Genomic DNA, 22185 nt, shown 5'->3' on the forward strand with positions numbered 1-22185 from the left:
TTGTGAGTGTCTTACTTCATCCTCCATCATGACAACACTTCATGTCACACATTGCTTCTGGTACAGCAATTTCTGTCAAATAAAAACATCACGGTGTGTCCTCATCCACCTTATTCACTCCATCTGGCACCGTGTAACTTCTGGCTCTTCCCCAAAGTCAAAATGACCATGAAAGGAAAATGTTTTGAATCAATTCAGGACATCGAGGCAGCCACGACAGCACAACTAAAGACACTTAGGAAAGAGGACTTCCAGAACTGCTTCAGAAAGTGGCAAGAATGATGGGATAAATGTGTTTGAAGTGAAGGAGAGTATTTTGAGGGGGATTAATGTCAATGTGTCTTTTACTGCAATATTTTTTTTAAAATTTAAACATTTACCATATTTTCTGATCACACCTCATATGAGGCTTTATATATTCACTCACTCCTTTATTCTCTCCTGCATTTATGCATCTATTCAACAAACATTTGGTGCACCAAACTAATTCCCAGATGACACTGCAAGGATGAATGAGTCTCGGTTCTTGAGTTTAAATCACTCAAATGACATGGCCAAATGATACAGTGTTTATAAAAATGGCTTGTGAATGGCACCACACTACAATGTGTTGGTTATTCTTCCAACATTTATTACAGTGGCTGGCATGGAACAGGTGCTGAAAAATGGTTGTTGAGTGAATGAATAAGAAGCGGGATGAAACAACAATAATTTACAATAATTGTGCCAAGTTAACTCCCTCTATTTTTTATATCATAAACTGACCATTAATGTGTATAAATATAATAAATAGAAAGTTTTCAAATGCTATTTGACCATCAAAGCCCATATCACTCTTAATTTGTACCAGGTCTGGGAAGAAATCCCATAGTGAAATGTGGCCAGAAACCACAGTGCAGAGAAGTTGAACAGTTCCCCAAGTTCCATAATGAGTTGGAGAGGAGTCAAAATTTAATCTTACAATCTCATAAATGCTTTATGACTATAATTATTACTTAGAAGTTCAGGTGGTATACACATGCACTACTATTGTGGAAATTGAGAAGTGTGTATGTTTTTCAACAGAGAGATTACTTTGAAGGTAAATTCATTGTGAGTAGTAACTATTTTTCATTAAAACTTTTATATATTTCATGTATGATAAATAAATGTTCATTATTGAAAAATTAGAAAATGTAGATAAATGAAAAAGAGGAAAAACACTCAAAATCCCATCCTTTGGGAAAAACTACACACATACTTTTAAAAATTAAAAAATGGAATTATACTATTTGTTAGAGGAAAAATACTCAGAACTTAAGATCAAAACGTCTGCTTTCATGTTCCTGTACTAGAAGCAGCAGCTCCTAAAAAGTGGTAAAGGTGGAGGCTGACACTTGTTTAATAAATTATAAACACAAAGGAAAATGAAATCTTTGAAAAAAAACTTGATGTTGAAGAAATTTTCATATGTTGCCTTATGTTATATTTTTATGTATTACTTTAGGTTAGAGAACTTGAGTTCCTTATTTTCTCTGCTTATTCCTCATAAGTATACATATATTTAAACCAAGTTCTGGTTAGTTTTATTAAAGAAAAATTTTGCATGATTTACTTTTCACCAGTCTGTTCTGGCATGCTTCTAATGATATCAGAATTGCCTGAATCAATGATAGCCAGTGTGCATGCTTTGTTGTATTTTCCACATGCTGTGCAATTCGGTATTATTGCCACTGTAGCGATGGACCCTGTCTTGGCCAACATAGCCTAGTACTCTATTGCAGATTTCTTCAAGGCTGGGCAGTTGTTGGCAAGGATGACCAGTTTCGCTTTGCCTTGTCTAATCATTTGCAGAAGCTGCTTGTACCCCAGCAAGTACTTTCCACTTTTCATAACAAGTTGGAGCCTAGAGTTGATCGACTCCAGCAACTTTTTCATCTTCTTTGCGGCCACCATTTTCCTGCCTTAGGTGTAGAACAGCCCCCAAACCAAGAGCAGCCACCAAGATGGCTGGGAAACGAGAAAACGCATAATTGTTTATTGAATTGTTTGCTGACCGTAATGTTCAAGTGTTCCACTTAATCTATTAAGTATTGTAGTGTTCATTACCTTCAAATACCAAGCTTGCTAGGAATCAGCCTGGCTCAGTGCTTTGTACCCAGGAGGTACTCAATGAGTGTTTGTTGAATAAGTAAATATACGTACAATATTTAAACCATAGTTTCTAATATTATTTGAGAGAACAAGCCTAGGATGTTGTACTCACATGAGTTCACAGGACTTAATCTTCAGAACATTATTCTCTTAACAGACTTGATTGACATGCAGAAAGTGCAGACTGACATCATTACAGAGACAAAACGGCATGCTGCATACAGTGTCCCAGAGTTTGTCTGGAAGCCTGGACCATTTGGCTACCAAGAGAAAAACTTTCTTCATAACAACAATGAGTGAACCGCAAACTTTTAGGAAAGATTTCTGCCCTTTATCACAAGGAAGAAAGAATAGGTCAAGAGTTCTGGTGTAACAATTCCCCGTCAGAAAATGATAGAGTTTATATCATAGGCAAGAAGAATTCCACAGAAGAGGGAATGACTTGCCCAAGGTCATACAGCGAGCTAACTACAGTGATAGGACTACAACCCAGATCCCCGAATCCTGATTCGTTGCTTTTCTATCACCATGCTCCCTAATAGCGTATGTCTACAAATGCTGGGTCACTGGCTTCAATTTTGAATAGTTTCATACCATAATTCTAACTATGAAAAGCAAATGCTTACCATCCTTATGGTAGAATAATGGCCTCCCAAAGAAGTCCACATTCTAATAAGCCTCAGGAGCTGTGAATCTTCTACCTTACATGGTAAAAGTTGATTACATTAAACATTCTAAGATACAGAGAATATCCTGGATTGTCCTGGATGAGCCAAAAGTAATCACCAGGGTCCTTATAAGAAGAGTGAGGAATGTCAGAGTCAGGAAAGGAACCAAAGATTGGAGTGATGTAGACATCTCACAAGCAATGCTGGCAGCCTCTAGGTATTGGAAGAGGCAAGGAACAGATTTTGCCTTGGAGCCTCCAAAAGAACCAGCCTTTGACGACACCTTGATTTTAGCCCAGTAACTCATTTCAGATTTCTGACTTTCAAAAACCTAAGAGAATCAATCTGTGTTGTTTTAAGCTACTAAATTTGTAGTAATTTGCTATAGCAATAATAGGAAACTAATACAATCTTCATTTTAAAATAGTTCTAGTCTTATTTCTTATTAGACTATTGAAGGGCTGGAGAGTTGGTAGAGGAAATCCTGTTTGCTTTGTGGGTGGTCAAATATTTTCCACTTTGTGTTTCAAAAGCTTTGTAATGTTATGTATTTATCATTTATATCTGTTTTTGTCTCTCCTTATCAAGCTCTGTGTTTACATATTCCATTCATATATTTTCAACTCCTATTTAAGCAAACTGTTTTATAAGCTCTTAGTAGGTCACTTACTGAGTCAGGGAAGCTTTTTGTGTGGGTGTCTTTTATCACAAACCACCCCACACATGTCTCATTCTTTCTCCCCATCCCAATACTTTCTTTAATTTGTCTTTTTCTCAAGATATACCTTTCCTCCTGCACCTTCTTTTCTGTCCTTCTGCTGTAATTTAATTCCAGTTAAATTGCTTAATCATCCACTTTCTCTCTTTTTCTGTGGAGCGCTTTCTCACCCTGTTATTTCTTGAGTCTCCATCTGATCTTGCTCAAAATAGTCCAGACACTTTCTCTACTTCACCCACTGGCTCTCACCCAATGGCTGAAAACCAATCAGAGGAGTCAGAGATTCTCAGTTTGAAGGGGTTTCAAAGATCATTTAGTCCAATTACCCATTCATGTTTGAATTCATTCCTCCTCCCTGATATACTCAACAAATAACTTCTTTCTTTCCGCAAGTTTTTTTTGGTTTTGTTTTAAAACCTGTATAACAGGCACATACTCAGCCTTTGTTTGAACACCCCCAGAATGGAGAGTTCATTCATAGGAAATTGCAGACTGGTTTAAAATTGTACTCCTGAGAGAGGCTGGGATTGCAATTAAGTTAGTTATTAAGTTTTGGTTTGGTTACTTGGCTTAGCAAAAGTGACTTCATTTTGGGTCTGTTGTTCCTTTTTAATAGGACTTTACTAGTATGGGCGTTAGTTTGCCAGGGCTGCTGTAACAAAATATCACAGATTGGGTGGCTCAAACAACAGGAATTAATTTTCTCACAGTTCTGGAGGCTAGAAGTCCAAGATCAAGGTGTCAGCAGGTTTGGTTTCTTATGAAGCCTCTCTCCTTGGTTTACAAATGGCCGCCTTCCTCCTGTGTCCTCACATGGCCTTTCCCTGGTCTTCTCTTTTCTCTTCTCTTCTCTTCTCTTCTCTTCCCCTTCCCCTTCCCCTTCCCTTTCTCCTCTTCTTCCTCTTCCTCCTCCTCCTCTCTTTTCCTCCTCCTCCCCCTCTTCCTTTCTCTCTGTCCTCATCTCTTTTTATAAGGACATGAGTCAGATTGGATTAGAGCCCACTTTAATGGCCTCATTCTAACTTAATTACCTTTTTATAGGCGTATCTCCAAATATAGTCACACTCTAAGATCCTGGGCTTCAATGTAGGAATTTTCTTGGGAAAGGCGGGCACACAGTTTAGCCCATAACACTATGATTCTGATTTTATTTAAAAGTACACATTAAAAAAAAGAAAAGACTGTAAGGAAATGTAGTAGATTTGTGAGCAATTCTGAAGATACATAATATGAGGTAATTGGTATAAAAAAAAAAAAAAAAAACTTTGTTGGGGCCGGCCCAGTGGCTCAGGTGGTTGGAGCATCGTGCTCCGAATGCCGAGGTCTCCGGTTCGATTCCCACATGGGCCAGTGAGCTGCACCCTCTATAGCTAAGACTGTGAACAACAGCTCTCCCTGGAGCTGGGCTGCCATGAGCAGCCAGAGGTTGGCGTGGGCTGCTGTGTGCTGCCGTGGGCTACCGTCTGCTGCCATGAGTCGCCGGCGGCCAGCGTGAGTGGCCGGCAGCCGGCGAGAGTTGCGGTGAGCTGCCGTGAGCGGCCGACTGATGACCGGCGACCGACCGACTGCTTCAGCCAGCGGGAGCGCAAGGCTCATAATACCAGCAGGGGCCAGTGAGCTGTGTCCTACACAACTAGACTGAGAAACAACAGCTTGAACCGGAATGGGGTGGGGGAGGTGGAAGAAGGGGGAAAAAAATAAACCCCAAAAAACTAACTTTGCTGATGTACAATCTGAATCATATGGCCTAGTGAAGATGGCCTGTGGCAATACCCACTGGACATCCTCATCTCATTGGGCTTCCTTATGTTTCACTTTTCACCTTGGGTGCAGCAATTTTCATTAAGGGTTAAAAGAGTCACAGAATTTTTATGGTGATAGTATATCGTAATTTATAGGGGAAGTATGCTGCAAAAGTATTTACAAAACTGATGCTCTGTCTCCCATAAGTACATAAATAATAAAAAAATATTAAAGGCGAAGAGGGTTATTTGAGTGGTGTGATAAGTTTTAATTTAATTTTTTTGTGGTATTTGCTATAATGAGCATGTATGACTTTTATAACTGGGAAACAAGTTTTTGTTGTTTGAAAAATTTCCATCTGAAAATATAGGCCCAAAATTGATGTGTTCAATTTCATGGTTTGTGATTCTTTAAATTTTTTTTGAATCCTATTCAATTTGGTTCAACAAATATTCGTTGTGCAGCTACACTATGTTTGGTGCTATGGTTCAAAGTTTCATAAGACATCATCTGACCTGCCTGAAAATTCTCTAGTTAAGGAGACTGAAAACTACCCTGCTGACTGTGAAAATTGCTATGAGTGAAATATGGAAGCCTAGAAGAAGAGTCAATAAAGGCTTCACAGAGTTGACTTCCATTTTAAAGTTAAACCTTGAAGATAGAGTAAGATTTCACCATTCAAAAAAAGGGAAAGAATGTCATTTCAAAAGTGGGGTCTGCAGGGAAGCAGGCATGAAGGTGTTGATACCTGTTCCTGAAATGAGGAGCAGGCCTAAAGCCTGGAGAATCGTGTTTGGGCAGAGATTCAGTGGAGAATGAATTGGTGGAGGCAGAGTTTTTGGCAGTGAGACTAGTTAGGATGTCATTGTGATGGTCCATGAAAACTGATAAAAAATCATTAGGGAACTAGCAGCTAGACAGAGTAGAGGGGCTCAGAAGACCATCTGCAGCGAGAGTTGGCAGCATTCATTGTATTTGGGGGAACTAGCAAAAAGGTATATCAAGGAGAAGCCCCAGCTTATTTGCCTGGACTCTGGAGGATTAGGGAGAATACTAGGGAAGGAGCAGGTTGAGGGGATTTCTGAAAGCAATGAGGAAGTGAAAGCTAAAGAGTTAATTGAGTCTTATTTCTACAGAGCCGATTTTTGCAACAAATTCTTCATGTATCATTTGTACAAGTCAATCTTGAAGAACCTCTGTGCATGTAGTTTTTTTGGTCTCCTACTTTATTTTTCTTTACTTTTTTATTTTCAATTACAGTTGACATTCAATATTATTTTATATTAGTTTCAGGTGTACAGCATAGTGGTTAGACATTTATATAATTTACAAAATAATAACCCCTTATTAATCTAGTACCACCTCGCACCATACATAGTTATATAGTATTATTGACTATATTCCCAATACTGTACTTTGCATCTCCATCACTATTTTGTAACTGCCACTTTGTACTTCTTAATCCCTTTACCTTTTTCACCCTGCCCCCAGCCCCACTCCCATCCAGCAACCATCAGTTTGTTTCCTGTATCTAGGAGTCTGTTTCTGTTTCGTTTGTTCTTGTATTTTGTTTTTTAGATTCCACATATAAATGAGATCATTTGTCTTTTTCTATTTCACTGATTGCACTTAGCATAATACCTTCCAGATCCATTCATGTTGTCACAAATGGTAAGATTTCATTGTTTTTTATGGTTCAGTAATATTCCATTATATATATGTAGCATATCTTCTTCATCTAATCGTCTGTTGATAGGCATTGAAGTTGTTTCGATATCTTGGCTATTGTAAATAATGCTGCAGTGAACATAGGGATGCATCTTTTTGAATTAGTGCCAGATAAATACCCAGAAGAGGAATTACTGGGTTATAAGGTAGTTCTATTTTTAATTTTTTGAGGAACCTCCATACTGTTTTCCATAGTGGCTGCACCAATTTGCAATCTAACCGATGATACCTGCTTTTGATAATATCTAGTAAGAGCTTGGGCCCATCTTAACTTGTGAGTGTTGTGTGTGTATGGGTGTGTGTTTAAATTTTATTTCTGTTGTAGCAATTCAGTACTACTACAGCTTTCTACCAAGTAATCACCATTACAGTACTATTCCTATTTAATGATTTGGAGAATAGAGACACAGAATTATGCTTTAGAATTTTTCCGTAACCACTAAAGTAATAAAAAGCTATTTAGAATGTTAATTAAAATGGCAACATAGCCGGTATCATATATTGCATTACATGTAGCATAACTGGAATCTAGACCACATAATTTATCACTTTAGTATTTGGTATACTCAGTTTAATTCAGTTGTTTAATGAGCATCTATGCTGAATTGGACTAGATGGAGAAAATTTCTTAGTAGAAAAGCGGTAATATTTAGCTAAACAATGAGATTGTCCTAAGTAGGAAAGACTGGCCTTTCTGAATAGTGTAAGGAGTCACATAAGGATATTTTAGTTAATAAATAGTAAGTTTAAATAATATAAACTACAGATGAAAAGGCCTATATAGATGTAAAGTTACTGTTGGCATTTAGACTTAAAGAAAAATTGTATATTTTTATATTTTATAAATCCTTTTATTTCATTATCTCAAAGTGCTTAATAAATAAGGAACTCATTAAAGAACATACCATGACTATGAAGTAGTTATATATAAACAGTTTTATGTTTTCAGATGGAGAAGGTGAGGCAAGAGGTCAATCCAGTATCACAATGTAAGTTAGTTGCAGGTATTGACATTAGAATAAAATGTAGTTTCTCTTGACACCCAAAACTTTATTCAGTAATTTTATGGCACTTGGAAGTAAATATATATATTTTTTTTATAAAACATTCAAACAAAAAAATCTGATTTAAGTTTTTCCCTTTGATATTTGCAAAATAAAAATACTAAACACAAGTTTAATACCCTACTGACATCAATGGATAGATCATCTAGACAGAAAATCAATAAGGAAGCAGTGGCCTTAAATGTCATATTTAACCAGACTGACTTAATAGATATCTACAGAACATTTTGTACAAAAGCTGCAGAATACACATTCTTTTCAAGTGTACCTGGAACATTCTCCAAGATTGATCATATATTAGGCCACAAAACAAGTCTCAGTAATTTGAAGAATATTGAAATCATATCAATCATCTCTCCCAACTACAATGGCATGGAACTAGAAATCAACTACAGGAAGAAAACTGGAAAAAAACACAAACACATGGAGACTAAACAATATGCTACTTAACAACCAATGGATCAAAGAGGAAATTAAATAGGAAATAAAAAAATACTTTGAGACAAATGAAAATAAAAACACAACTTTCTGAAATTTATGGTATATAGAAAACTGTTCTAAGAGGGAACTTCATAGCTGTCCAGGCCTACCTCAAGAAAAAAAGAAAAATCCCAAATAAACAGCTTAACGTTACACCTCCAGAAACTAGAAAAAGAAGAACAAACAAAACCCTAAGTAAGTAGAAAGAGGGAAAAAAATAAAGATCAGAGTGGAAATAAAAAAAATAGAGACTGAAAAAAATAGAAAAGATCAATGAAACTAAGAGCCACTTCTTTTAAAGGATAAACAAACTTGACAAAACTTTAGCCAGACTCGATGGAAGGGAGGGAGGGATAGAGGGAGGAAGGAAGGAAGAGCCCAAATAAAAATCAGAAATGAAAGAGGAGAAGTTACAACTGACACCACAAATACAAAGGATCATTAAAAAATCCTATGAACAATTGTATACTAATAAATTGGAAAACCTAAGAAAAAAATGGATAATCTCTAGAAACATACAATCTTCCAAGGCTGAACCAGGAAGAAACAGAAAATCTGAACAGAATGATTACTAGCAATGAAATTGAAGTAGTAATCAAAAAACTCCCAAGAAACAAAAGTCCAGGACCAGATGGCTTCACAAGTGAATTCTATCAAACATTTAAAGAAGAATTAATGCCTATCCTTTTCAAACTATTCCAAAAAATTGAAGAGGAAGAAATGCTTCCAAACTCATTCTATGAGGCCAGCATTACCCTGATGCCAAAACCAAAGACATTACCAAAAAAAAAAAAAAAAAAAAAAAAACAAGGAAAATTATAGGCCTACATACCTGATCAACAAAGATGCAAAACTTCTCAACAAAATATTAGCAAATTGAATTCAACAGTAGATTAAAAGAATTAGACACCAGTATCAAGTGGGATTTATTCCAGGGATACAAGGTTTGTTCAACTTCTGTAAATCAATCAATGTGAAACATCAATAAAACCAAGGATAAAAATCATATAATCATCCAAATACATGCAGATTAGGCATTTGACAAAATTCTTTTTGACCCATTTATAAAAATTCTCAACAAAGTGGGTATAGAGCAAACTTGCCTCAACATAATAAAGGCTATATATGGCAAACCCCCAGCTAACATCATACTCAATGGTGAAAAGTTGAAAGCTTTTCTTCTAAGATCAAGAATAAGATGACGATGCCTACTCTCACTATTTATTATTCAATATAGTATTGGATGTCCTAGCCACAAAAGTCAGACAAGAGAAAGAAATAAAAGGTATCCGAATTGGAAAGGAAAAAAGTACAACTGTCAGTATTTGCAGATGGCGTGATACTATTAACATATATATAGAAAACCCTAAAGACTCCACCAAAAAACTATTAAACTAATAAATGAATTCAGTAAAGTTGCAGGATATGAAATTAATATATAGAAATCTGTTGCAGTTCTATACACTAATGATGAACAATCATAAGGAGAAATTAACAAAACCAATCCCTTTTACATCAAAAAGCATAAATATCTAGGAATGAATTTAACCAAGGAGGTAAAACCTGTACTCTGAAAACTCTGAGACATTGCAGAGAGACATTGAAGAGGACACAAATAAATGGAAGGATATACCGTGCTCATGGATTGGAAGATTTAACATTGTTAAAATGTCTTTATTACCCAAAGCAAAATACAGGTTCAGTGCAATCCCTATTAAAATACCAATGGCATTCTTCTCAGAATTAGAACAATTAATCCTAAAATTTATATGGTACCATAAAGACCCTGAATAGCCAAAGCAATTTTTTTTCTTTTTTAAAATATAGAACTTAATTTCAGTTTTTGAGATTTTCATAAGCACTTCGTTCACAGAACAAAGCAATCCTGAGAAAGAACAAAGTGGGTGGTATCATACTCCCTGATTTCAAACTACATATACTACAAAAGTACAGTAATCAAAACAGTATTGTATTGGCACAAAAACAGTTGTATAGATCAATGGGATAGAATCAGGAACTCAGAAATAAATTCTTGCTTATATAGTGTGGGGACAGAGCCAGGAGTGCAGTTTCCAGGCTCTCGGCCTCACATGGAAAGGTGCTGGCTCAGGTAGTAAATGGCCATCAACTGTGATTGGATGGCAATCAGCTGTGGCTAGTTGGCTGTTAGCTGTAACCAGTGAGCCATTGGCCACTAATATAACTGCTGTGGCTATGCTAGTAGGAAAATGGGGGCTAGGAAGAAGATGGTGGCTGGCAAGTGTGGACTGCAGTTAGCACGGCGGAGTGCGGGTTGCAGATTGCAGAGAAGTGGACAGCAGGTTGCAGATAGTGTGGCTCCTGCTTCCTATGTCTCCAACCCAGCTGCCAGCGAGACTGCAGTGGTGTGACTCCCCTGTCTATGGCTCCGTGGGTGTTCCTTTTTGGCCTCACCATGTCCTGCGTTCTTATGTGGGGAGCGGGACCAGAGACCCTGCATGACACCCTGCATGACAAATGGCGCAGCGAGCAGAGTTCCTTGCGTGACATACGGTCAATTAATCTATGACAAAGGAGGCAAGAATATGCAATGAGGGGAGGCCAGTTGGTTCAGTAGTTAAAGCGTGGTGTTCACAACACCAAGGTAGCTGGTTCGAATCCCACATGGGCCAGTGAGCTGCGACCTCCACAACTAGACTGAAGAACGAGCTGCCGCTGAGCTTCCAGAAGGGCGGCTGGATGACTCAGTTGGTGAGAGCGCAAGCTCTCAAACAAGACTGCCAGTTCAAGGTTGCATGGGATGGTGACCTGCACCTCCTGCAACTAAGATTGGAAACGGTGACTGGACTTGGAGCTGATCTGCGCCCTCCACAACTAGATTGAAGGACAACGACTTGAAGCTGATGGGCCCTGGAGAAACACACTGTTCCCCAGTATCCCCCCCCAAAAAAACCCCACTATATCATGTTTAACACATTATTTTGCACACACACACACACACACACATGCATTTTTAAACAGTGGGATTGTGATACATATACTCTTTTAAAATATAAACTTGAGAATAGTTTTAGATTTATAGAAAAATTGTAAAGATAGAACAGAGAGATTTCATACCCATTCATCTAGTGTCTCCTGTTATTCCCATCTTAATTAGTATGTCACATTTGTTGCAATTAGCCAATATTAATAATGAACTAAAGTCCTTATTTTACTTAGCTTTCCTTAGTATTTAGCTAATGTCTTTATTCTGTTCCAGGATCCCATCCCAACATTATATTTAGTCATGTCACCAGTCCCTCTTGGCTGTGATTTTGCTTGTTTTGTATGTCCTTGACTGTTTTGAGGAGTGCTGGTCAGTTATTTTGTGGAATGTCCCTCAATTGGGATTTGTCTGATTTTTTTTTTTTCATTATTAGACTGGGGTTATGGGTTTTGGGTTATGCGTTTACCACAGAGGTAAAGTGCCATTTTCATCACATATCAGGGATATATACGTGATTATCTGCCTGAAATAGTATTTGTCAGTCTGTGCACTATAAAGGCCTGCCCCCATCCTCCCTTTTTCCGTACTGTTCTCTTTGACGGGAAGTATGCACAACCCACACTTAAGGAGTGAGGTGTGGTATTTCACCTCCTTGATTTGGAGTCTGTACGTAAATTATTGGGAATTTTTCTGCAGGAGGGATTTGTCTACTCCCCCTGCCTTTATGTACTCAATCATTTGCTTATATCAGTATTGACTCATGGATATTTATTTTATATTTTGGCTTAGAGTCCATACTTTTTTTTTGATGTGCTTTATTTTGCCAAGTAAAATGTTGTGGACAACTTTTAAAGTCTAGAGGTGAATATCATAACTTTTAGAGATTATATAGTATGTATTTAACCAATCTACTGATGCACATTTTTGCTTCCCCTTTTTCCTTACTTCCAACAATGATGGAATAATATCCTTGTACATTCATTTTGTAAACGTGTGACTATTCTTAGTTTATTATCTTAATCCCATCCCTAAGACACATTATACTTAAGTTATATTCCCAGCTCCTCAAGCACACCCTACTTTTTTAAAAAAAATTTATTGGGGTGACAATTGTCAGTAAAATTACATAGATTTCAGGTGTACAATTCTGTATTACATCATCTATAAATCCCATTGTGTTCACCACCCAGAGTCAGTTCTCCTTCCATCACCATATATTTGATCCCCCTTACCTTCATCTCCTACCCCACTTACCCTCTGGTAACCACTAAACCACACGTTACTTTTCTTAAGCTTACACTATTTTCTCTACCTAGAATTTGCCCACTGAAATTCCCCGTTTGATTCGGGGCTCAGCTCAAAGACTACTTGCGGAGAAGCTCTGTTGTACTGTTTCGAAGATAATTTAATGTTTCCATCCCACTTCTCTTTGTTGAACATATAACACTTATCATCTGAACCTTCTATTCATCCCAGGACTTTTTCCTACTAGTTTATGAACTGGCAGAAATATGATCGATCACACTCAACTGTGTACTGCATCACAACGGTGGGTACATAAAATAACTAGCATATTTTGTCTTTCAGGTGATGAATGAGTAACTGAGAAAATTAAATGTCCTCAATATTGCACAGCTAGTTAACTCTTCCTTTCTTTTACATACATTGTTATTCCATGCTTCAGGGAGACAGGAGTTGCATATAGTGGCTGTGCTGTATTTTAAAAGTAATGTCTTCTAGATGTCTGTCAAAAAGGTTTATTAGAAGACTTTGGTATTACAGTCTGTCTTCCAAAATGAGCATCTACAATGTGCTAAGTATGCATAGAAAATTGTATATGAATGCAGGAGAAATGAAGTAATTAAATAAGGCCTCTGAGACTTCCGACTTCCTTTTTAAGTAAGCAGGTGGCATAAATGTGTCTTACATGTTATAATTAGTAATTACAAGTGAATGCCAAAAAATAAAACAAAAACAAAAGAGAGACAATGTTTATTTGGTTGTGAGGCTGTTAGTGAGCTGAGACTGAAGATCCCCTACTGTTGTCCTGCTGACCCACCCTGCCTGCACCTAGGAGGCGACGCACCCCTTCCGTTAACACTTTGAGGCGGGGTGACCTACACATCTGTGACCCCCCAGTGGGTAACAGGAGGCCCCACAGGAGGCGCGCGCGCAGATACAGCTACTCGCGGGCACCTGGGTCCCCTCTCCGCTGGGGGTGGGGAGGTGGGCCCCGCCTCCGTTCTCCCGAAGTCCAATCATCTGGAGACTCTGGGCACGTCCCGCTGCCGGCCACGCCCCTAGCCGGTGGGGCGGGGGGCGCCTTTAGGAGCCGGCCGCGGGCCGCGGGTCCGTAGGGGTGCGGGGCTGTGGACTGGGAGGCCCGAGTGCTGAACCCTGAGACTCCTGCGCGCTCCCGCTTTCCTCGCAGCAGCCTCCGCGCCCTGCGCCGCCCGCCCAACGGGGGCTCCACAGCTCTCGCCTCGGCCTCACTAGCCGGTCCGCCCGGCTCTAGGCAGCTCCTCCGGGAGCCCTCCGAGAACTGGTGCCCCTCGCGTTCCCCCGGTGCTCGACGGGGCCGCCTAGGGCATGGTGCCCTCCCCGGCTAAGCGAAACGCTGCCGAGCGGGAGACGGGCGAGACAGAGTCGCTCGACCCCGCACCCATGGGGGCCAACCCGCTGCCCGGCCTGGGCCCCTCAGACGGCCCCGAGGCGGCCGCCGAGAAGCTGGAGGTCGAGTTGGTGGAGCCCACGGGTGCCGAGCCCCCTCAGCCTCCCGAGGGTGGCTGGGGCTGGCTGGTGATGCTGGCGGCCATGTGGTGCAACGGGTCGGTGTTCGGCATCCAGAACGCCTGCGGGGTGCTTTTCGTGGCTATGCTGGACACCTTCGGGTCCCAGGACGATGACCAGATGGTCTTCAAGACAGGTGAGGCGGAGCGCCCGCCGCGGCCAGCCCCGGGGGACAGGCGCGGGCCCCCTGAGCGCATCCCGCGTGCGGAGTGGGTGTCCGCGCCCGCGTGTGCTAATAGGGGGGCCCCTGTGTGCCGGAGGGTGTGAGATGGGGGCTCTGTCCAATTGCAAACGCAGCCTTCCGCTCCCGCGGCCTCGTGAGCCTGTCCTTGTAGTGAATCCAGATGTGTGTTTGGAAACAAGTCGCAGAACTTATTTGCCCAGATCTTCCTGCTTTCCTCTCAGCAGGGCAGTGGCTAAGAGTCTAAGGTAGACGGTCCTCATAATTTTTGAAAACAAACCTTCCAAACCCAACAACACCGCACTGTCATGTTTACGGTCTGTTTCATGACCACAAGTTGGGGTTTTGTTCATTTGCCTCTGGCGCTGCAGAGGGCTGTGTGTGTGTGTGCGTGCGTGTGTGTGTGTGTGTGTGTGTGTGTGTTGGGGGAAGGCAGGGTTGGCGAGATGAAACATTTATTCTAAGGTACAGGGGAGTTCCGAAGGGAGCCCTCCAAGAGCAACGGTTTCATGTTTTGGGGGGGAAATGGACTGGAGGGGGGCATTCTGTGCTAAATATAAAAAACATAGGAGGCAGCCAAATTAAGGACTGGGAAGAGGAAGGTGAAGGGTTGCCCCTTCCTGTTGTGTTCTTTGTATTTAACAATTTACCAAACTAGATGAAAAAGATGCAGACTCAACATTTTTCCCCCTGTACAGTGTTATTACATGATCTCTTCACTGATTAGGCAAAAAACAAGTCCAAGGCCTTCTGTATAGCTCTTTTACATACATTATTTCACTTCATCCTGCAAGCGGGTATTGTCAACCCCATGTAGGTGAGCAAACTGAAGCTTGGTGAAATAGTGTCTTGGTGAGTAGCAGAATGGATATAGAACATGCATCTGAGGACTGAAAGAGCTAAGTGATTTCCATTACTAAGTCAGACTCCCTCCCTGCAATTTGGGGAACTTTATATGATTAATAGTCTTTTTTTAACCTTAATTTTCTGTTATTTTTAGAGTGAATATTCCTTAAGTCTTTAGTGTACATATAATGAATATGCAAGACTGTTATAACAAATTCTAAGGCAGAAGTCATATTGAGAGTTTTAAAACCTAATATAAATAGTATATAAATGGTATTATACTATATGTATCATTCTGCAGTTTGCTTTTCTTTTACTTGTGTTGTGTCTGATTTATCTGTATAGTGCCTCAATTTGATCTGGTAGCTTAAATTCTTTGTTTTAACTTACGGCTTTCCAATGTATGACTATATTATACTATATTTATGCATTCTCCCATTAGTAGACATTTAGATTACCTCCAAACTTACTATAAATTATGTTGTAATGAATATTCTTATATATTGTCTCTTTATGCATGTATTAAATAAGGTACCATATTTACCCTGGAATTTCTGTTCCATAAATAGCTCTTGAAGCTGCTGTGTTATGCAGGTCATAGGGCTAGATACAAAGTGTTAAAAATGTAATATTATATATTTACTTCTTAAAGAAGGCAACCATTATAAAGTTTAGCAGGATAGATATGCATATGTAACAAAAATAATTTTGTGTCTATTCTATATGAGTATCAGGTATCTGGGAGGGAAAGCTCAAAGAGGCTGAATGGACAGAGTTACCATTTCAAGACTAGTTCCTTCAGCATTTAGGAATGCTGCCTAGGATTACAGAGTTTTAATGCAGTCAAAACAGTAAGACAACAGTCTTTCATTTACCACTGTTTTTGCACCCTCAGGTAAGTAGATCCATTGGTGTCTGTGGGGTTTTTTCCCCCTCCTTCCTTCCTTCTTTTGAGATAGTGAGCAACTGCTGGAGAAAGATCACAGCTTTGCCAGGGACCAGAGATTTGCAGTGCCGAAGCCTCTACCTACCAAGTTCCTATTGGCTACAATACCCCAATACTATGCAGCACAAAGTAAGGGAAGGGAACCTGCTCTCCTGAACTTTTTGAAACTCAGTATTTTCAGTTTTGATGCATATCTTTCTCCATTTACTCAATTAAATCCTTGACAACTTTCAGTCATGTTTGAGTATGTGTGTGTGTTTATCATATAAACAGTTATACAGGTATGCTGGTTAAATGCTGAAGGTCTTTGTGCTTATCTGCATGACTTCAATATTTGGTTGTGCCCTTGCACACAGGTGCCTAAATCAGGGGAAGCGGAGAATGAAAACCTGTGCCCCCAGCCTGTGCACTGGTGCCCTTTATCTAATTCCTACAAAGGGGCCCTGTGCACTTGTAATAACTATGTATAACACAGCAGCTTGATTGAACATTGGCCTTTACTTGGATGCTGTGTAATACATGTACAGCAGATCAATTTTAAGAAAACAGCTTTACCTTCATCTGTGAAAAAAAGGTGACAAGATAGTTATTGGGCCAGTTAATGTTGAGATACCTTCTCCCCCCTCCCAAACAGATGTTTCATAGCATCCATCATCTATGATAGGCACTGAAGTATTTGAGAATACTTGCTTTGAAGGTTGAGTGCTCAGGCTTTTCCGCTAATGCTGAGTTATCTGTGGTCAAACATAAACAAGCTTCAAGTACAACACAGAAACATATCTGGAAGTGTTTAAGGCTTTAATTTTTCAAAGTTTTGGTTCATTTTCTATTACCTTATTTATGATTGATAGTCCCATCATTCCAGGGCAGTTAATTGTCTCCATGTTTTCATTAACTTCTTCATAGCAACCAGCCCAAAGATACACAGGGAGGTGGTGGTGAAATGGAAATTGAGGTTTCTAAGTGATGGTTCACATTTCTTGAGAACTTCCTATGTGCCCAGTGCTAAGCACCTTACATACGTTTCTGTTTAATCTTACTGAAGCCCCATGGGATAGGCTTTATTTACTATTGTTTTTTGCAGATATGGAAACTCAGGTTTACAGAGTTTAGCAAGCAGTGGAGCCAGAATTCAACCTCAGGTTTATCTGATTCTAGAAGCTGGGTTTTTAACGATTGATCATATTGCATTGGCTAGATAACATTCTGCTAATCCACTGTTCTTTATGTTGTTGATTAATTCAAACATTAGCAATTGATTGAGTACTGGACCAGAAATCCTGGGGTTAGAAAAAAAGTCTGAAAGATCAGGGTCCCTGTTTCTTGATCTTACTTTGCTGTATAAGCAATTGCCAATTGTTAATATCTCCCAGAAACAGATTTTTGAAGTGTTGAGAGACTTCCATGGAGAAACAAGATAATTTCATGTGGCATTCAAGCAGAAGTCTGGGGTTTCCTTTGATCCACAGCAGGACAATGTTTCCAGGCAAAACTGAAGAGAACCTTTTCCAGGATCACTTCTCCTTTTCAGGGCTCTCATAAGTCTTCGGCCTGAAGAAATTCATTCACATTAAGATAAAAGTGAATTTACACATCTTAATGTTACTCCTTATTCATTCTACAAATATTTACCAAGTATCTGGGCACTGGAGATGGTAACTGAGAGATAGCTGTTCCCAAGGAGCTTTTGATCTGCTGTAGGATGCGAATAAATAAAAAGACAGATAAAATAACTTCCCTGAGGCATTTGCAATATACCAGGACTCAATCTTATTTTAAAAGACTGAAATTCTAAGGAAATTCCAGTGAGTGGTGGGGGCTGGGAAAGGCATTTGATGGCCTCTTTCTCTGTGGTAGTAAAACTCACTTTGTGAATTTAAGACTTTGAAAAGGGAAAGCAAGCTGAACTCCAAGTTAGGCAGTAGAACTAATGAACAAATGTTGAGCGTATTGCAGTCCCTTTATGTGTGGTGGTGCTGATGAAATGGCTGGCACCCAGCTGGTGCTGATGAGATGGCACTTGCACATACTGCTCTGTCAGTTATGTCCCTCAGAGGAAGCAAGCTGCGCTTGAGTTGTCTCTTTTCAGTTGTTTTTACCTACTCACCTGTGCCTGCTTCTTGCCTGGGCAGAGGGAAATCAGACACTTTTGGGAAAACTAAAACATACTACAATGAACTAGAATGGTGTTTTCCCTTAGACACTGCAACTTTGCTATAACTTTGCTGGATATTGGAAAACCCATTTTTCGTTCCTTCATGGAAGCGATAAGGAGTCTAGGGTTCTCTTTTTCTTTTCCTAATGTAGTGCCACGGAGGTCGCTGGGATCTAATGAGGGTATTCATCTAGTTTACTTGTCTGCTTTCTTCCTGGAGGAAGAACGATACTTTAATGGTATATGGACTTTTAAAAAGTATCTATTTAAAACAAGTATGTGTTCAGAGTCAGGTTTTAGGGTAGTTAATGACATCCTTTTGAAGAACTTATGTCTTTGTGGTCCAGAGGTTTGGCCAAGAAGACCCCTTCAACTTTCAGTAATTCCCCAAATGTGTTCTTTAATAGCCTTTCTTTAAAGTAAAGGTCTGTGGTTAAATAAGTTTGGGAAACAGGCACATTATCTTCTCTTGGATATTTAAATCAAGGTTTTAAAAAATTCAGTAGTTTTCAAGAAAAGTGGACTATCAGAAAGGGCCCCCAAAGGAGGCTCTCCGGCTACAATCTTCAGTGGAACTCCCCCTTCCCTGTGTGGAGGTAGACTGGCCTTTAGATGGTTATAATCACAAAGTAGGACTTTGCAGTAGCACTTAGGGGTGAATGCATCTTGCGACGCCTCAATATAGTCTTACTAGCACCTTTGAAACTTGAAGTCAGTTAGTGCTTCCTGAAGGTTTAAAAAAATTTTTCATATTTACAGTTAATCTGACATCTACACACTGTGCTATGTGCTGCACCTAAACTGATTATAGCAGGTTTTGGCTATAGTTCAGAGCTGAACTGCCTGGTGTAGGCTTTATGCTAACAGCTTTTTTTTTTTTTTGGTGGGGAACGCTACCTGTATAATTCACCATTTCTGTGTCTTAGGCAAGTTTTTAGTGATGGTGCTTTGTTGAGCTGGTTACAGTGAATGAATGATCTGCTTCTTGGTCCTGTGCGTCTGTCATTATAAGTAATAAGTAAAATACCTGACTGTTATTTGTACTGGAAGAGAGGTGGAAAAGCTAGGAGAACTCGCTTGTGGCAGATGTTGTGTTTGGATTTCCTTCATTCTTCCCCATCTTAAAACATTCAGTCTTATTTTCCGTGTAAATTCATCTAAACTGTCTGCTAAAAGAAGTCATTAGACCACAAAAATGATTCCAGGATTTTGGAATAATAAAGAAATGAGTATGGTGTGAGTATTTCATACTCCATTTTCAGAATGTTCCTGAACTCAGGGCAAGACTGAATAATGTGAATGGTGTACGGTGAATTATAGCTAAATACAATAATACGAGTATTGCTGGGGTATTTTTATCATGGGAATTTTATCAATAAAATTAACCACCAAAAGAACCAAATCAAGCAAAAAACAAAAGCATAATAAAATAATTTCAGGAGTGCTTTTGCGGTGTCTTGTAGCACAAATGGTACTCTGCCATGGACTTGCTTCATTTTTCCTGCTTCCCTTGGGTGTCTCACGCCAAATAGCTCTAGCCACTATCTTAGGGTTATTTCCAAATCTTTCCTCTGTGTTCAAGACCCATATTTAGTATCTTTGGGCAGTTCCATTTGGATGCACAGGTACATCATACTCAACTAAAATGAACTCATTTTTTAGCTACGCCATGTAATCTTCACCTACTACCAAAACCTCAGCCTACCTGCAAATAGACAAAACATTTCTTCTGAATTCTCTCAGTGCATGACACCTCTGGTTGCTTAAGTCAGAAACCTGGAATTCATTTCAATTTCTTATTTCTCTTTCCTTACCTATTTTGTTCAATCAGACCAAGTCCTTTTGTGCCGGTCTCCTTAATGCCTTATAAATCAATGTCTTTTCCTTCAGTGCTATGCCTTACTTCATTACTTTTGGCCTCAATTATTGTCATGACCCTTTCACTGGTTTACCTACCCTTAGTTATACACCTGAGTGGTTTTCTAAAACATTGGACCATATAATTTTTCTGTTTAAAAGCCATCCGTGATACCCCTTAATTCCAGGAAAACATCGAACTCTTTACACAAAGGCCTTCAAGCTCTGCTCCTGTCTGCCCTCTAGCCTTGACTCTCACCCCTCTCCTTTCTTGCTTTTTATGCTCCAGCCAAGCTGAAGGTCTTGTACTTGCCCGAGTTTGTCCAGCTGTCTTCTGCCTCTCTGCCTTTATCTGTGCCACTCCTCACTTCAGTGTGGTTGTCAGTCCTTGTAAGATTCTTATGAAATGAATGGGCATTTTATTCCTTTTGTGACAACTGTGGGACACAACAATGATTTTATGCAACTTGGGGTGTTTTGTTACATTTTTGATCCACCTGGAATGTTTTGGGATAGCATTCATTCAAATGAGTTATTGATTAAGCTTAAAGTGAAAGACAGAGAACCTAATTTCAATCTATTCTAATCTAGCATTCTGTAAAAGGCATTTTTAAGATAATACATATACATTTGTGTGATAATTGACATAGCCTTTACCAGAAAGAAAGGGCTTTCATATACATTATTTTTTAGAGTAGCCTTGTACTGTGTCATTACCTCCATTTATAGATAAGAAAGTTGTAACTTGCACAGTTTAGTGTTGGACCACATGATATCAAGTGTTTACACACATTAAATTGAATTTAAGAGTGTCTTTTTAGCTGGGTAAAAATATGTACTTAAAGTCCTGAAATGTGGAACCCTGCCTTTTTCCCCCCTTGAAACTATTTTCTGCATATTTACCTGTACATTCTCTAGAACCTGAGTAGTGTTTCCTACCAACATTACTAGAAATCCTGTGAAGTTGCTTTTGCTATAGAATACCAGTTAGTGTTATAACGACCTGACTGAAGATCTGATCTCATATCCAAATTAAACAAACAAACCTTAACAAAACAAACTGTATCCCAAACACTACTGCACTGTCAGCTCACCAGAGCTCTGAGCACGCAGGAACTGTGGGTGTTTTTATTGGCAGTGATTCAAAATGAGCAACTTCAGCATTCCCAGAGAACGGGGCACACCCACCATCCAGAGCCAGCCCTTCTGAGACTGGAGTGATGGAGGAAAGCAGAACTTTCAAACGTTCGTGCACCAGCTATGCATCCACCATGCTTTCTTTGCTAAACTGTCTTCATTAACAACAAAAGTAAATCCCCACTATGCGTATAGGTACTAGAGCTACAGAGCTCAGAGACTGACTGACTTATTCTCAAGTTGTCTTTTGTAATTTCCCTAATTTTTAATTATAGGATACATACAAAATATCGTATTTAAATAACGTATATGGATCAAAGCAGTGTTTCTAACCTCCTGTGTTCCTTCTTAATAAACTTAAAAAATCTCATGGTCCTTGAAATGGACACACATCCCGAAAGGTAGTTGTACCTTTTGAGGAAGCAGCTGTCATGTTCAGTGGGTTAAGCCAAGTATTTACCCACCGGCCAAGATTCTGTCACTTTTATAGTGTATTTTGCAGGTAAGGAGGACTCTATTTTTGTTTTTTAAATACAAAATTATAATGTTGAATATGTTTTTAAGACTAAATGTGCCTCTCTGGAGCTTCTGATATACGTCTCAGTGAGGAGCAAGTGCTGCCTTCCTCTTCCACTCCCCTCACTTGAGAATCATTGACTAGAGTTTTAAATTCAATTCAAGGTATGTTTTTCTATCATTAGTTAGTTAAATCTCAGTGAAAAGAAATCATTGGCTCAATTAATGGATAAAAGGGAAAGGTGCATTGCTCTGCAG

The 22185-nt window shown here is 39.4% G+C and overlaps 1 protein-coding gene and 1 pseudogene across 2 annotated transcripts in view; one reads left to right on the plus strand and one right to left on the minus strand.

Annotated features, from left to right (window-relative positions):
- Positions 1–1567: 1567 nt before the first annotated feature.
- On the minus strand, positions 1568–3130 carry LOC117020367 (60S ribosomal protein L30-like; annotated as a pseudogene).
- A 10674-nt stretch (positions 3131–13804) lies between these two features.
- SLC16A10 (solute carrier family 16 member 10) overlaps positions 13805–22185 on the plus strand; it is a 105663-nt gene continuing 97282 nt past the window's right edge. Inside the window, exon 1 of one of the 2 annotated variants that reach the window (XM_033102889.1) lies at positions 13805–14425. In XM_033102889.1, coding sequence (XP_032958780.1) covers positions 14089–14425 — 337 coding nt within the window. In that variant the 5' untranslated portion in view covers positions 13805–14088. The remainder of the gene's footprint in view (positions 14426–22185) is intronic. The other variant, XR_004422694.1, reaches the window with a different exon arrangement.

Source organism: Rhinolophus ferrumequinum, chromosome 3, assembly GCF_004115265.2.
Source record: "Rhinolophus ferrumequinum isolate MPI-CBG mRhiFer1 chromosome 3, mRhiFer1_v1.p, whole genome shotgun sequence".
Lineage (NCBI taxonomy): Eukaryota > Metazoa > Chordata > Mammalia > Chiroptera > Rhinolophidae > Rhinolophus > Rhinolophus ferrumequinum.